Below are 16,997 nucleotides of genomic sequence, written 5' to 3' on the forward strand. Positions count from 1 at the left end.
AGCGCGATCCCGGAAGCTCCAAAGCCTCGGCCGCGCACAAGTCCTCAGTAAGTTTTTTTGTTGACTGGAGTATAAGCCGAAGTGGAATTTTTCAGCCCAAAAAGTGGGCTGAAAAATTCGGCTTATACTCAAGTATATACGGTAAATAATTAGCTGAGTCAGATAATTAACTTTAGCACCTCAATTCTTGGAGGTTCTTGAACTAAAATGCTCTGGGGAGGAAGTTTCTCTACTTCACTGCATGATCTGGTTTTCTTTTTCTTCTTCTTCTTCTTCTTTTTCTTCTGATCTACTGTTTCTTCAAGATCATTTGCATTTTCTCTTATTTCTGATTGCTGTATAAGTAGAAGTAAACAATTCTTTAGGAGAGGATTAAAATAAAGCCAAGACTGTATTGTAGGATAAGGCTACAATTTTAGTTACAATTATCTACCCTCAAATACAGTTCAAATAAGCTCTTAGTCTCACATAGTGAGAAAACATGTTTTCCTACCTGGAATCAAAGATAGGAAAATGACTCCCTATGTCAGGGCTTTTCAACCTTTTCAACCATTGTACCACTTTTAGGATATGGCAACATACGAGTACCACCAGTCGCCTAGCAACGTGTCAAAAACTTGATGACCAAAAAAAAAAAAAAGGAAAAAGTGATCAAGTACAGGTAGTCCTCGACTTACAACAGTTCGCTTAGTGACTGTTCGAAGTTACAATGGCACTGAAAAAAGTGCCCCCCAAGCCACAGCTGACAAAGACACCGGCCTGCCCACCTGGCAGCCCTCTTCCTCCTGTCCGAGGTTTCCATTGTTGTGAGCATTTCTGTTGAGGATTGGCAGCGGGGGTGGGGTGGGGGGTGTTTGGTTTTTATTCCTCCCCTCTGCTGGGTGGTTGCAGCAGGTTTTGGTCACTTCACATGACCCTGGGACACTGTGACTGTCATAAAAATGAATCAGTTGCTAGGCATCTGAATGTAAATCACAAGACCCTGGAGATGCTGCAACATTCCAGCTGATCGGCGCTTCTTCTGGGCTCAGCAGAAACGCCGGGATCAGCACCGAGCTCCAGCTGGAGCCTGGCACTGATCCTGGCACTTCTGCTGAGTCCTGACGGCCCCGAAGCGCTGGTCCTGGCGCTTCCACTGAGCCCTGCAGCTCCAGCCATCTCTCGCTCAGGCTTGTGCGGTACTGCCACTGGTTCAGCTCATTCCCCTCCCCCGCTACTTTTCTAGGATGGTTGCGTACCACCTTCCAGGTGCCAATGTACCACAGGTGGTACCCGTATCACTGGTTGAAAAGCCCTGCCCCAAGTCAGTGGTTCTCAACTTTTTCTTCACCACACAAACCCTTTAAACCCTTTTGTGGCCATGGCCACGGACCATTAAAACTTAACTCATTTAAATCATAAATTTCTTCAAGCCTTTGCAGACCCCCTGTGACCGCATCCTGGCCCCACAGGGGTCTATGGACCAGTAGCCTAATTCTGTCCTTATTTTAGCCACTCTGCTCAATTTCATAACATGATTATAAATGCATGTTATATCTATACTAAGAGATAAAAATCAGGTTTTTTTCCCCCAAGATTTAAGAGGAAGGCATTTTATAATTAAAAGAATAGAAAAGTCTCAGGAAGGTTAATAGCATACTATAAGGAAGTGAAGATATATGTTTTATTGCTTTTATCTTTTTTATGAATTTATTGCTATTGTGAGCTGCCCAGAGAGGTTTAAGATGGATAGCCATATAAATATTTTAAATAAATAAATATAAATAAATAATAAACATAAATAGAAGAGCTATGTGGTAGAAATCAAGGAAAGTTGATCAGGGGAGTGATTATGCCCTGGGAAGAAAAAATGTGGGTTACTTAATCTCATTTATTTATTTAAAACATTTTTATACTACTTCCATTAAAAATATTCTAGAGAAATAATGTGTTTGATTTTTATCACAATTATCATTCTGCCTCTTACAAATCCATGTATTCAAATATTTTATACTGCAGGTTCACTAAAGTTCTGGGTAATTACAGTATAAATCAGTGAAAGAGCTTGGAAACTAAGCTTCATACCTTGTAATCCTCAGGAGCATTATCTGTTTTTTTATTTCCAGAATGATTGCTTGCCAGAATTGAAGCTGGAACTGAAACAACTTTTTCAAGACTTTGTGAAAGCACAGTGGCCCAAGACAAGGGTGGCTCAGTGAAAAGGTCTGAATGTGCCTGAGGAACTGAGAACAGACAGAATATATATACAAACTAAGTAGTATCAACCACTAAAGTTCAGCAAGATATACTTTTAATAGGCTATGTCAAGCTTTCTAAGAAACCCTTTCTAAAGGCGCTATTTTGGAGAAGTATTCCCTCTCATAAAAAAGTATTATATTTAAGGACAGCCTGACAAATAAATCTCAACAAACCTTCTGGTGACATACTGCACTGTAAAATGAAATCATTAAAGGAGAATATTAAAGGGTTTAAATGAGGGGTCCTTGGTGCTTTCTGAGCTTGGCTGGTTTTTTTTTTGCAGATGTTTCATTACCCAAACTAGGTTAACATCATCAGTGCTAGTAAGGAGTGAGTTTGCTCTGTTTATATTCTAGTAACTTGCCCTGTCAGTGTTGGGGGTGGCCTTTCAGATTCTTTGGTTGGGCTGTTTACCCTCAGCTTGTATGGCAGTTCCTTGATTGGGATATTGTTTACTTGACTATTGTTCTGATGTTAATCTTGGAGTTAATCTATGCTCATCTGGGTGCTGCTTGCTGGTGGAGAGGTATTTTGGTCTTTTTGTTCCCTTTTTGGCTTGCTGATTGTGTCGTTTGCATAGTATGTAGATACTGTTCATGTCTATGTATCTATTAATGGCTAATCTGTCAGAGTGTCAGGCTTCTAGTGTTTTTGGACTTGGCTTTGTTTAGGAGGGTCAGTTTCCCAGACCTAACCATAGTTTCGACCATGATGAGCACAGATTAACACCGACAGGGCAAGCCACTAGAATGTAAACTGAGAGCAAACCGACTCCTTATTAGCATTGATGATGTTACCTAGTTTGGGTATTGAAATGTCTGCAAGAAAACAACCAAGCTCAGAGGGCACCAAGGTTGCCCCGTATAAAATCATGATTTGTATTTTACGTATTAAATGAAAAATGGAGGTCTTCGATAATTATTGTATACCTTGAAACAGACTAATCACATGTATGGCTACTTTATCCACAGAATGAATGGATTTTAAGCATATGCATTTATAAAGTAAGAACTGGAATGTGAATTAATGCTTTAAACTCTAAAGTAGCAGGATACAGCATCAACATGAAGCCAAGTTATACTAGGCTGGATAATGCTTACCACCAGGATCTGACGAAGAACTTAAGGGTCTTGTAGGGAAATAATTTTTCCGACATACTTCAACCTGTAGTAAATATTGACACCTTTAGTTGAAAACATGCACAATTTAGCATAATTTAAAAATAATTCATCACATGCACCACTACTCGGAATCAATCAGGAACTAAAGCCTCACCATGATAATAAATAAAATAATAGGTTCATAATAAAATAAAAAAACTGGTCCAGAATAGCTTCAGTTGTTGCAAAAAACATCTTGCTTCATTAAAGGAATTCTTTGCGATCTAGTATATAATTTATGTACAATGGAAAATCCATATTTAGTTATGTTCAATTACAAATTTACAAGAGCCACTGGAAATAAAGTACAAATATATACATACACAGAGATGCATACACACACACATTTTTTCTGCCAGACAGACATTAAAATTTTATGCTTTTAAATCCTCATTTTTAAAACCTTTAAGTCTTTTATACAGAATTTCTTGGGAATAGGGGGGATTTATATTTTTGCAAAGTGGTCATTACTACTTATAACTCTGAATTTTCTATCTATTTGCATGTAATAAATGAAGCTAAACTCATAGAAGAATGGGAAAAAAATTAAAAAGAATTGGAGAAATTCAATCCTTTAACTGAGCAAAGTCTATGGATGAAGTTTAAATTAGGCCCATTTAACTCAACCACCATACATCAAAACTCACATTTGTATACTTGGCTGTCTAATTTTTTTATTTAGCAAGTATTATTTGTAAATATTGATTACCTGCTAGATAGTACAAAGGACTTAAGCCATATTAATACATTCAATGCATTGTTCTCACCATGAGACAACTACAAAATTATTACAGAACAAAAGAATAGACCAACCCACGCAAAAATTATTATATACACAAGGGTAATAAGAAATATTTAATCATTTTTAGTTGCCAACCAAACTCTCTCTCTTTATAAATATAAATCAAATTAAGTTCCCCCCCAAAGAGGATATTTTATACATAATATATAAAATAATCAGAATGTCATTTTAGGAAGACTTAGAGGAACATTTTTGATAACTAGAATTTAGTTCCAAGTTTTCTCTAACATGCAATGGAACTGACATTATTGATGAGATATATTTCTATTCACGTTCCTTAATAGAAATTGGCAGTTGTACTGATTAGCAAATGGTTTCGTATCAACACCTCTATGTTCAACATTTCAAACACTATCCAGTAGCTAACCTCTTTGGTTATGTTTGAAATTGCAAGTTTTCCTGGAGGTGTCAGAGGCAGCTTATCTCCTTCTGCTGAGCCCACTGGCCCCCATGCATGCTTTTGAAGATCCAGGAGATTGTTACTTTCTAGGTCTTGGAGTTTTGGGAAATCTGACAAGGTCATTTCAAAGGCAGGTTCTGGAAGATGCTCAGCGTTTGGAATTTGCTTGAACTTCCCATTCATAACTTTAATAGGCCTATCTAATTTAAAACAAAATGTAAACACTAATGGTTACCTTTTTCAATAACACATAATCAGTTTACTATTTTTTAACAGTTATTTATATATAGGCCAGATCCTGAAACAAATTATTCTGTTCAAGACTCAAGCCACTGCATTCTATCACCCTGTATAGTGTATTTCCATCTTTCTCACCAGCCAAGCCAACCAATGATTATATCCCCACTAAGCATTCTTAGTTCTAATTAGGTTGTTTCCCTTCATTTCCCCTCCTGTTTGATTTAGGCGTCAAACTTGTAGATGCACACCTCTGTGCCCTGTTCCAGCTACGTGCAAAATCTCTTTTTCCCCCAAAAAAGATTTCTATAGGAGCCTCTTTGTTTCAGTAGAAGGAACATTTTAGAATATTTTCTCTGTGTGAATGAGAAAGTGCTGCATTTTAACATTCCTTAAGTATATTATTTAATAACGTATGTTATCTAGAAGTGTTCTTACTGTGTATTCTGGCCTCTTTTTTTTCAATCATGTGAGTCAGTGTACCAGATTTAATAGGATTTCTGCTATGCAGAGCAGTATAAGATGCATTGTCTGTCGATCTCCAGGTAAAATCACTTCCATTAGGCCTTTTATTCTCCAATCTAGTTTCATTATTTTCCAGTCGTTTCTGTACAAAATAACAAAGAAAAACAATACGTTCCAAGTTGAATTTCCTAAAATATTTCCTTGTTTATTCCACTTATATTTACATTTATTCAAATACTGATCAGTTATTCAAATAAAGCATGAAAAACAAAATGAACATTCAAGAATAAACATAGATTATACCTAAAGGAAAGATACAGCCAAGAGAATATATTTCCTCCTGGGATTAATGCAGAAGAAGATCCTTTTGCCTCTATCTAGTAATTGGTCCGTTGGATAGAGGGCACACAGTTGAGCCTCTTCTGCAGATCTTAATATTCAGACATGTTCATATCAGGAAGATGATTTCTTAGATAGCCCTCTAAACTTTAAAAATGGTTAATACTATCTACTTCACTTTCCGCTGAGAAAACCAATTGCAGTAATACAGATACAGCTATATGATTCAAGTACTGGTTTGCAGCTCAGCTCCTGCATTTTGTATTAACTAAGGCTTCTAGGCTTTTTTCAAGGATATCCCTATGTGCGAGTAGTCCTCAACTTATAACCATTAATTTAGCAACCTTTCAAAGTTACTGAAAAAAAGTGATTTGTGACTAGCTCTCACAACTATAACCATTGCAGCATCCCCACGTTTATGTGGTCAAAATTTGGGTGCTTGGCAACTGGCTTGTGTTTATCATAGCTACACTGTCCTGGGGTCATGTGATCTCTATTTGCAACCTTTCCAGGAGACTTCGAACAAGCAGTGTGGGATTTGTTTAACAACCTGGGTGATTTACTTAGTAACTATGCTCCCCACCAAAAAAATAATTGCAAAATTAGATGTTACTCACTTAACAATTTCCCCGCTTAGCAATGGAAGTTCTGGTCCCATGTATGGCTGTAAGTTGAGGGCTACCTATGATGCTCTTTGTAAAAGTTGCATTGAAATACAAACCATGAACAAGGGTGTTACCACATCTGATTTGTCTTAGGAAAGGTCCCAGCTAACACAGTGTATCTATTTGTGCAATCATGCTCTTTGTCGCAGTCATTACTTGTGAATCCAAGGACAGCTAAGGATCAGGAAGAATACCAGGAGGAGGCCCACAGTTTTCCTTTAGGCAATGTTCCAACAGTATGCCTCCTTCTTTGGAGATGAAGAGCAAGAGACGAGAATTCAGAAAGACAGAAAATAGCTCTCTAAACCTTTATCACTTACCCTGGGAAAACAAGCACATTCTTTTCTGATGAAAGAAGTCTGTTTGGTGTACTCTCTACCCCGTTTAGTAGAAATGTTCTGACTCTGGAAGCTGGAAACTGCATGTGTATTTGGTGCGGCAGTAAGAGAATAAGGAGAATTGGTGTACTCTTCAAGAGAAGCACATCCTGTAAGATTTTGAGATGCACGCTGAGAAAGACAGGTGGAGGTATCCCATGACACTTCTTCAATATACAGCTGTTGTCTTAAACAAAACAAGCATATTGATTTTTAGCGGAACAGGTTACTCAAATACATCAATATTTTACAGTAGGAAAATAATCCCACTTTAGAAGTAGGTTTTTATATCATAATATGGGTGGTATTCAAATGTAACAAATTATGAAACAATTGTTATAATGGAAAAACATGGCTTTTTAAAGCTATAACAAATCACTTGGTTTGTTTTGCTAAGATTTTTTTGAGAAGGAATAAACATAAAATGACATAAAATATGGAATGAAAGCTGATTCATAAACTTCAAAAATACACGTGTTAGGTTACAGATGTAGAATTTCTTCCATATACTGCATGCAGTAATATGCCAACAAAGAAAAGAGGATAATTGGAAAATATTTCACTTCTAAATGCTAGCACTAGATGTTTAGATAACAGAAAATGAACATCACAAGTTTTATAAGTATCAACATTTATCTGTATGTTTTTTGGAAATGAATTATTTTACATAAATAGGATATAAGCTAAACTTCTGTTTCCATTTAAATTATGTTCTTATTCTTATTATTCCATAGTTAATAAAGTAAGACATTTAGGGATGAGAAAAAGGCCTTTGAAGTTGACACGTCAACTCTGAAGTGTCTCATAAGAAATAAATTAAATACTGTAGCCTAAAATACTAAATAACCAATAAATATAACATCACTCAGAATTATTGTTGAAATGGGGAGCCATATAAATTGCTTAAATAAATAACCAATCAATATAATTCACCAAACTACTTAGAAATTAAATTCAAGATCTTGGGAAATTAATAGTTTCCTCAAAAATGAGACATAAAGAATACATACCTATTCACTGATGGCTCCTGAACGTATGGGTAGCACGTAGTATAATATCCAGGAAAGACACACGCCTCTGCGGGCTCTGGCCATGCCACTGTTACTGCTGCAAATTTGGGGACAAATGGTTCGACCTCTGCTGATAACTTGATGCCCTGATACACAAAATAATTTTTGATTACATATACTTTCAGATTATCCACAAAAAGTTAAAAACATTATGTGTACGTACATGGGAGAAAATATGATTCTTCTGCTCTTGAAACAAGAATGAAGGAATCAAAATGCCAACTGTGTATTTAACGCTGCGTCAATAATTTAATGGCTTAAATACTTGCTTTGAAACATGCACATACACGTACATGCGCATATTTATATAAGCATGGAATAACTATTTATATTGCATGAAGTACAAAAGATGGCTTTCTATCCATTTCAATGATCTCTTGACGATTACAAGCAGCACTGTAGGCAGTAGAGATATAGCAGCAGTAGGCATATTGTAGGCAGTAGAGATACAGAGCTTTTCTACCTTTGCTATTAAATTAAATTAAAAGACCGTCTATAGGCTTTTAAGTCCACACACTTTCTCCCTTTCTGCAATCTCTCTTCTTTTGCAGGAATCTTCTTACTATCCTTTTACCTCAGTTACGGTCTTGCATTGCAAGTTTAAAAGTCAGATGTAATTTAAAATGGAAATTTGTGAAAGAGGACAACATGTGATCTTATTACACACTCCTAGCATTATGTATCTTATGTCTATGTATGTATGCATGTTTGTATATGTAGAGAGAAAGAAAATATCAGCATGGTGTAGCAATTAAAGTGCTGGACTAGAAGCAGGGAGACAAGATTTAATCCTCCCTTAAGCACAGAAACTGGCAGATGACTTTGGGCCAGTCACTCTTTTTCACCCCTAGTTGGGGGAGTTGAAAATATCTACCAATTCGTACTAGACCACCACAGTAGATCATAATCTGTAACATTCAGTGAAAAACACTTCAACCTGCTGTAGGTTGATTCAAGCTGACAATAATAATAATACGCATACACACTGTAGCGTGATTTCATTGGCTATTAACTTTCACTTATAAAGCAGCAACCCAAGTGAAGCAAGTCATTCAGCTAGCAGTTAAATGCCCATTTGCTGTGCACCCTCTAGTGCAGGGGTAGGCAACCTCGGCTCTTTTATGACTCATGGACTTCAACTCCCAGAATTCCTGAGTCAGCTATGCTGACTCAGGAATTCTGGGAGTTGAAGTCCATGAGTCATAAAAGAGCCGAGGTTGCCTACCCCTGCTCTAGCGGTTATTTCTGGCGACACCACAGGAAACTTTCGGCTCAGATTATGAATTATTTATTAGTGCAGTCATAATCTGGCAAATTTATACTGATTACTTGTAAGTGCATATTTAATCAAAAATTTAAATATACCCATTAAATCACATTGCAAAAATATTAAGCTAAAGTATGCTTATTGAATGATTTTTACATTTCTCTTGACAATCTGAATATTGAAATAATTAAAATATTTTGAAAATTGACATCACAGATTTTTTTCAGCCACTAGCTAATCATAATTACCCTTGTGATGAAATAAATAATTCATAAATTAAAACTGAAAAGAACATATACTATACAAACTTAGCCAAAGGGGAAGAATTTATAAATAAGCTGACCCCCATCCAAGCGAAATATTACATTTTGTATTTAAGATAAGTACACACAGTGTTTTTACAGATCCATTCAAGCTTTGATATGGCCCAAGGGCTAATCAATAAAGTTGTTGTTGTTGAAGATAAGTATAGATAAGCTTCTATAATATTCCCTATCATATTGTTGAAGTAAATTGGTTTACTCTGTCAGGAACTACAGTATCTGTTAATGTGCTTGTATATGTTCTATTAAGTCATATGGAACCACACATTTATTGGTTCTTTTTCCAAGTGGAATGTTTTTGGTTTGTTTTGAATGTATCGTGTTATCCACAAACATTTCTAGCACTGCTAATCACGGAGGATGTGAATAAACTTAAATCATAAGAACTCTCTTTCACTAAGAGTGCCAGGCAATATGGCAAAATTAAAGCAGAGAATACTTTTTCCTGGCTACACTTTACTCTCAGAAAAGCTAGTAAATGCAGACAAGCATATTCACTAATAAGCAATACTAATGACATATTGCATCATCTAGTTTAAATCTGGCTTCCAATACTATTTTAAATAAACATCTATATATATGCACCACTTGGACCTTTTGCATGCCAAGACATGTGTTCTGTCTATGAAAATTATACTCTTTTCCACAATAAACATATTGATCTAATAAATGGAAAAAGATATAATCCAGAAAAATACCAAAATCAACTTATGCATTCATAAGAAATATTTTTCCAGAGATGTAGTTTGCCTGAGAATATGGATCTATCTTCAAAGAACCATTAGTCAAAATCAAAGCAAGACTTTATTTGCAAAAGCAAACTACAAATTAAATTTATGTCAATGTTGTTTCTGTATTTTAAATGTGAAAAAACAGCATTTCATATATAAAAAAACATATGCTAGGGTTAACCTAGTATACTAGGCAGATCAGAGAAGTTTTTTAAGCTTTTAAGTGACCCATATAATAGGAATCTATGCTTGTTTCAAATCATATATTGGCATATTGGATTTTTTTTACTTAAGAAATATTTTAAGTAAACAGAAGTATTTCTGGACAGAAATATGACTAAGAATGGAAAAGCAAGAGAAAGTTCAACTTTTGGTGTGCTTTGGAACCAGCTGTTACACAATTCAATCTATCAGGAGCACCTGTCCTCTGGAATGATATCCTCCAGAAATTTCTGTAGTTCCTACTTTTGTTGTTCTGGACATCTTTAAAAACTGAATGTTTTAAAGATAACTATTCTCCCAGCCATGGAGTAGACTGTGGAGCCCTATGTTTTATGTACAGTATGATGGAGACTGTTTGTCTGGACATATGGGATTCCACTTTATTGTTTTCTTTTTATTGTTTCCTATTGATAGCGTAAGCCATTTAGAGTTACTTTGGAGTTGGTTGGCCGCTACATCAAACAAAACAAACAAATAAATAAATTAGCTACTTCCATACCACATATTATATACTATCTACCCAGGTAATAGTTTCATTCACAAAGCTTTAAAACATATATGAATGAGATTTCTGAAATATTATTCCCAGTAGTGAATTATGGTATCTCTGCAAAGAAAAATCGGTTCCAAAGAAACACCCTTGTGATTGCTAAAAAGCCAATTGTTTGTTTATTGTGGTCAATGACCGATCAATGTTCAGAAGAATATCTTTTGATACCAATCATATTTATCTAGCTGCCACCTTCTAGAATTCAATGTACCCTTCTGTCATTTAGCAGTCGCAATTCGTTCCTTAAACCAGAAGAGAAATGACTAAGAGAGAGAGGCTGCAAAGATCACTAGTTGCTGCCATCTGTTTCTGATAAAGTCCTCTTGTGCAGTTTTGCCAATAAATTACTGCAGTGTTCATTATTGTCAGACACACAAAATTTGGTGATAAGTGCATGCATTGATCAGAATTTCCTCCCCCCCCCTTATATCTGCAATCATTAAAAGAAGTACCTGCTAAATAAGATATTTAATACAGATTAAATAGTAATCAGAAAAATCTAATTTCAGGCAATACTTCCTAAAGTAATGCTATCATTACTCCCTGCCCCTTTAAATTGATGTGCCGATATTTTCAGTTAGACTTCTTTTAACCAGCAGCAGAGGGCAGAACTTAAGTCAAAATTCTGGAAGAAGACAATGGCAAACCATTTCTATATTATTATCAGGAAAACGATATGCTTGCACATTACCTAATTCCTGAGAGTTGAGCTCAATTTCAGGAAGCTTTTATGCTTATTTTAATTCAGCTTTATTTGAAATCATTTACATTTACAAACAGAATTACAATACTGTTTTATACTGTAAGGTACCTTATGTTATCTGAGACATTTCTTGAAAATCAGATAATAAATATATTAACTGAATAAAAAAATAGGATCCTTTTATTGGAAAAAACACTGCCTACTGAACTTCAGCTTGTTGTGGTAAGTTTTGCCATTAAAATATGACCTTCCTTAAAAAACAAACAAATGGAGAGAGAAATGGCAACCCTTTCATTGCTTTATAGAACAGAAAACAGGTGTAAGGCCATTCATTACACCTTTGGGGGGGAAAAAACAGGAAAGATTTTAACTTTAGCCATCTTGGAAGTGGGATGGAATTCATTCATTTCCTGTAATGATGATATTTACAGTACAGTTCCTACGTTCACAGAATATCTTAACAGTAAGCCACGGTTAACAAAACACGCCGGTTTTATTCAAATAACTAATCTAAAACGAAACACCCCATTATGGTTTAACGTGACGCATTTTGTTTGGCTTCGGACTTTCCGCCGCAGTTCGTGAACTATGATTTAGCGGGTTGTGAAAACACACTCAAGGTGCGTCTTTTCCTAAGGGCCTCTAGCTGCGCCCACCGGAATTTCACTTTTATTTGCTGTCCGGGGCCTCTTGTCCAGGGGTCTTCAAACTTGGCCCTTTTGTGACTTGTGGACTTCAACTCCCAGAATTCCTCAGCCAGCCATGCTGGCTGAGGAATTCTGGGAGTTGAAGTCCACAAGTCACAAAAGGGCCAAGTTTGAAGACCCCTGCTCTTGTCCGTCCGCAGAAAAAGGAAGGAATCCCCCCCACCCAGAACTGAAAAGGCTCGTCATCTACCCTATCACTTCGAGACGCCGTGATTTACGTTAAGAAGAAACCTCAGACAGAGACTTCCTTTTCTTTGGCTTTACAGGGATCGCGCGGGGAGTTCTCGCGGCCGGTTACATAACAACGGCCAGGGGGGGGGGGGACTTAAAAAAGAAAAGCCGGTCTTTTCAATTTTTAGTTCTCCGCAGACCCAGCCAGACCGCCGTTTCCCCGCTTACCTCATTGCCCGCTCCCCGTTGTGAAGTCATGGCGGGGGGGGGGAGGAAAGAAGGGGGCAAGCAAAGGGCAATGCCTCGCTAACGGCGAGTTTCTACCCCACCCTCCACCGCAAAACCCAGCTGGCGCGCACGAAAGCCGTCGAAGAAGCGACGCCAGTCTCTCGGGCTCGTGGCCAATCAGCAGCGGCCTCGTCATCATGTGACGGTCGTCATGACGCCAGAGGCAAAGAGAAGCTTGTGTAGGCGGAAGTGCCCGAAGGTTCTGCCGAGAAAAATCGCTCCGGCTCGCGCGGGAGCCGATCCTCATCCAGCTGCAAAGGGGAACCGGCAGAGCGAGCCATCGTGCGACGAGTTGTTTTTGGTACGCAATGACCTAGAGCAGGGGTAGGCAACCTCGGCTCTTTTATGACTCGTGGACTTCAACTCCCAGAATTCCTGAGCCAGCTTGGCTGGCTCAGGAATTCTGGGAGTTGAAGTCCACGAGTCATAAAAGAGCCGAGGTTGCCTACCCCTGACCTAGAGGGTGACAAAAACCTTGGCTTCTGAAACTACATATTATCGTCCTATTTGTCTGAAAATTTATTTCAATAGACGCTTTTTTTCCTTTCAAAATTAAGTCCCATAAAATCCTATCGATCTGAATTGCCTTGGGAAGCTGCTCTTTCATGCAGCCCTTGATATTTAGCAAGCCTATACTACTAGGTATCAGTAAGATCTCATCTATACTTGTTTGAATTTTCTAAACAGAAGACATTTGGGGGAACCTGGTTGCCTCATGAAATGCACTGCACGTATTTTTAAGTGTATATTTCAAGTTTTATTTGGAGGGCTTAGAGTGGCAGGCAGTGTCATTCATTCTCTTCAATATTCTGTGTGAAGTTGTGTTGAATGAGTTATAGGTAAATCAGGATTTGAGCCTGACGCTCCATAATGAACATTCATCATAACTGTCAATAGTCACATCACATAATAAAGGTTAGGGGTTAGGATTAGTTTAGAAAAGGGAATCAGTATGCCAAATGCTGGGGGGGAAAACACTTAACACAGAAAAAGTGACAGTACTCACAAGGTTTTTTTTATTTCAGTCTTAGAAAAGGATGTTCTATCAGCAAAGGTGTCAAACTGCCGGCCCACGGGCCTGATGCATCATAACAAAACAGTGCTTTACAGCATGGGTTGCCAATCTCTTGGCTTGTCTCAGGCTGCATATAAAATTTGTAAGTTTATATAAATATCACTAAAATCATGTTAAAACTATACAAGCTTGTAGCTATTCAAGACCACATTCGTGGGCTGGACACACCTGCTGTACAATAACCTGTTAATATCATTCAGGAAATGTAGACCTCTAAATCATACATGAAATTCCAGATGATTGCACAAGTACCAAATGGAATGACTTCATGCACCCTTGACACAATTCTTATAATGCAAGCCAGGTCTGTTAGCTCTTGTAATAGGTACATCATACAGCTGACTCATGCTTGTCAATGACCACACCCAAGTCCTGCTCAAATGTAGTGTTTCCAAACAATTCTCCGTGTTATATGTAGGTCCCACATTTTTTCCATTCCTAAATATAATACCTTAACAGCTGTATTAAAGGATATCTTGTTACTTTCAACTCAATCTTCCAACCTGTTGAAGTATGAGATTGATAAACAAGGTGATGGAATGTGCATTTAAGTTTAAATCTCCAGGGTCAGATGAGTTGCATCCTAGAGGATTTTTAAGGAACTTGCTGTAGTCTCGCCAAATATTTATCCTTGAGAAAGTGCCAGATTACTGGACAGACCACCCCCAATTCTCAAAAAGGGAAGATATTTCCAGGAACAGTAAGACTCATCATTCTAACATCACTATTGGGGAAGATTCTAGAGATAACAGAGCAATTGATCCATAAGCACTTTGGAAACAAGTTATTACCACAAATCAGTATGCATTTGTCAACTGGTTTTTCTCATGAGTCATTTTTTTCAGAGATAGATAATTTTCTTAAGTTTCACAGCAGGTGATATTTATGACTACCTGATCTATTAGGAAATCTCAGATCTATAGGCTGGATCCAAGAAATAAATAGGTCAGCTGTTGTTAAAACCTTTAGACAGCTTTTCTTATACTGTATAGAAATTAGATTGAGAAATTAAAATCCATGAAATACATACCAAATACATACTTAATTTTAAAAACAGATTTATTTCATCAGGCCTATTTTAGGAGTTGAAAAGCCACAGGATGAATTGCTCTAATGGTTATAGAAAGATACATCGCTAATATAAATCAAAGATCATTGACGAGTTTATGATCAACACATGTAAGTTGTAAACTTTATTGAACAAAATTGACAAGAGCAAATAGGCACTTGTTAACAATGGGCGTTCAAGTTCATAGCAGCCAACAACTTTGCATTTTACTGAGCTCTGTTGCTGTGAATAATACAGCTCATGCACAGGTAATGACATTTGTACATTTTTCTCAAGTATTCACTGAATACTACCAACATATATACATTTGTACATAAAATTTCAGAAATTTAGAGAAGTTATTTTTGTTGGCCTTTTGGAAGTGGTCTTCTAAAAAGAAGGATATGTGGTTCTGCAAGAGAAAAACAAATTTGTTTATGACTATTGTGAAAGCTTACACTTGCCAATCATGCTGATTAAACCCATCCCTTTATCACTGCCATTGTAGCTGACTTGGGAAATATGTAACATAAGGCTCTAGTCCAACATGTTTGAAACAAATTGTAGTCATATCACAACATCCCACTGTAAAACATTTATTAAAAGACATGAGGGTAAGCATGAAACAAAATGTATTCAAAATATTCTGTACCACAATATAATATGTTACAACTTACTTCTCCAAAGATCTATACATTTTAACTCAACTGACATAGGACTCTATACATTTGTATTTTCCCCTTCAATTCCCGTACGACCACAAATGAAATGCATAAACATTTCAGTAGTTTATACAAACACCCCTCATTCACATTAGTGCAAGGAGAAGTCTACAGGGAAAATGTTTTCTAAAAATGTAACATCTCCATTTATTTTACCTGGTTCATGAATCATATAATGGACCCAGCCAAGACTTTGCTGAACACCAAGCCTTCTCCATTCTTCTTCAGTCATTAAATGTGTTTTTGGTACTTGCTTTGAGAGCTCCCTTGGCAGCATCACATGCCTATCACAAATAAAATGTATACATCACATTCACACAAAGCGGTTGACTCAATATGAATGAACCCAGTCATGAGTAAAATAAAGTTTCCTATAAAAATTCATTCCTTTCAGGAAGCAATCAAAATTCTTTAGAATCCTTCTTCAGCTGACGTTATATAATCAACAATGGCAACATTCAGATACTTTCAAAGTAGTATTATATTATATTAGGTTCAATATCCAGTTCTACAGACAAGTCTTCAATATTCACACCCTGCACAATCAAGCTACTTTTCCAAATCTAGAAGATGCACAAGAAAGAACCATTAGTGCAGCCAACGCCCAACCAGTCATTAAGTTTCCTGAGGGTTAAGCCTGAGTCAGCCATTCTTTATTTTTTATTTTATTTTTTCCAGAGCTTAGGTCAGGATAGAGTTCAGGTGGAAAAGGAGACAAGTTACTCCCTCGGAGGTCGAGTCTATAAAAACACACTGCAGCAGTAGCCGCTTACTGTCCTTTAGCAGCGTCTCAGCTCTTTTGCTGGAGGCTTCTATAAATGGGCAGAGAAAGATGATTTGGGGGCATTGATGCCACCTTTCCCCGATGTTTCCTAAAGAACCCCCGAAGCCTTCCAACTTTCCCTTTTGTTACAAAGTCTGAGGCGGCCAACCGTTTCGCTTCTGTGTACTGAGGCAAAGGCAAGTCGATGGAAAGCCGACTTCAGCCATTTCCCCTCCCGTCTCCCTCGGCACAAAACGAAGTAGTACGAGCCTCCCCCCGTTCTCCCTACCGGTATTCGTAGTTCTCGTCGAAGTATTTATCCGAATAATAGATCTGCTTATGAGCCATTGCGACAGGAATGGCGGCGGCGGCGGCGGCGACGGAAACGCTTCTGTTCCCAAGCGAAATTCCCCCCTCCGGCCCCAGAGCTCGTCACTAACCGACTGCCGTGAAGGTAACTCGGCACCCGACCCAATTTGAATCCAACATCTCAGCGCTGATTGGAAGGGAGCCCTGGACGAATCGGAGCGCGCGCTGTCACGTGACCGCGGTCTGTTGCTATTTGTCTCTCTCCTTAGATTTGTCTCCGTTTCCACCAATCGGAGAGCGTAGGCGCCGAGGGGCAGCGGGGGGCGCCAAATATACTTGCTTGCGGCGTTCGTACGTTGGTTATT

At 37.7% G+C, this 16,997-nt stretch overlaps 2 protein-coding genes across 4 annotated transcripts in view; both read right to left on the bottom strand.

The window, feature by feature from the left end:
* The window catches only part of SECISBP2 (SECIS binding protein 2), a 43,589-nt gene extending 30,814 nt beyond the window's left edge, over positions 1 to 12,775 (bottom strand). For all 3 annotated transcript variants that reach the window (XR_014025498.1, XR_014025499.1, XM_081320552.1), the window contains exons 1-8: positions 12,656 to 12,775; positions 7,694 to 7,839; positions 6,627 to 6,870; positions 5,276 to 5,444; positions 4,568 to 4,800; positions 3,339 to 3,402; positions 2,065 to 2,222; positions 180 to 335 (exon numbers count right to left, since the gene is read on the bottom strand). Coding sequence is in view for 1 of the 3 variants with exons in the window: in XM_081320552.1 (XP_081176678.1) it covers positions 180 to 335; positions 2,065 to 2,222; positions 3,339 to 3,402; positions 4,568 to 4,800; positions 5,276 to 5,444; positions 6,627 to 6,870; positions 7,694 to 7,839; positions 12,656 to 12,685 (1,200 nt within the window). In the remaining 2 variants the exon portion in view is untranslated. The remainder of the gene's footprint in view (positions 1 to 179; positions 336 to 2,064; positions 2,223 to 3,338; positions 3,403 to 4,567; positions 4,801 to 5,275; positions 5,445 to 6,626; positions 6,871 to 7,693; positions 7,840 to 12,655) is intronic.
* Positions 12,776 to 14,963: 2,188 nt separating this feature from the next.
* Positions 14,964 to 16,751, bottom strand: CKS2 (CDC28 protein kinase regulatory subunit 2). Its single transcript, XM_081321123.1, has 3 exons — positions 16,613 to 16,751; positions 15,717 to 15,844; positions 14,964 to 15,250 (listed from the first exon to the last, which is right to left on the bottom strand). Exons 1-3 carry the CDS (start codon positions 16,669 to 16,671, stop codon positions 15,198 to 15,200), a joined length of 240 nt encoding a protein of 79 aa, XP_081177249.1. The 5' UTR covers positions 16,672 to 16,751; the 3' UTR covers positions 14,964 to 15,197.
* Positions 16,752 to 16,997: the final 246 nt, after the last annotated feature.

This window comes from Vipera berus, assembly GCF_964194415.1.
Source record: "Vipera berus genome assembly, chromosome: 2".
Lineage (NCBI taxonomy): Eukaryota > Metazoa > Chordata > Lepidosauria > Squamata > Viperidae > Vipera > Vipera berus.

Coding starts and splice junctions, on each gene's coding strand:
- CKS2 (XM_081321123.1), bottom strand. CDS start 16,671: ATGGCTCATAAGCAGATCTATTATTCGGATAAATACTTCGACGAGAAC. Junction 15,845..16,612: donor GACGAGAACTACGAATACCG/GTAGGGAGAACG, acceptor TATTTGTGATAG/GCATGTGATGCTGCCAAGGG. Junction 15,251..15,716: donor TTATATGATTCATGAACCAG/GTAAAATAAATG, acceptor TTTCTCTTGCAG/AACCACATATCCTTCTTTTT.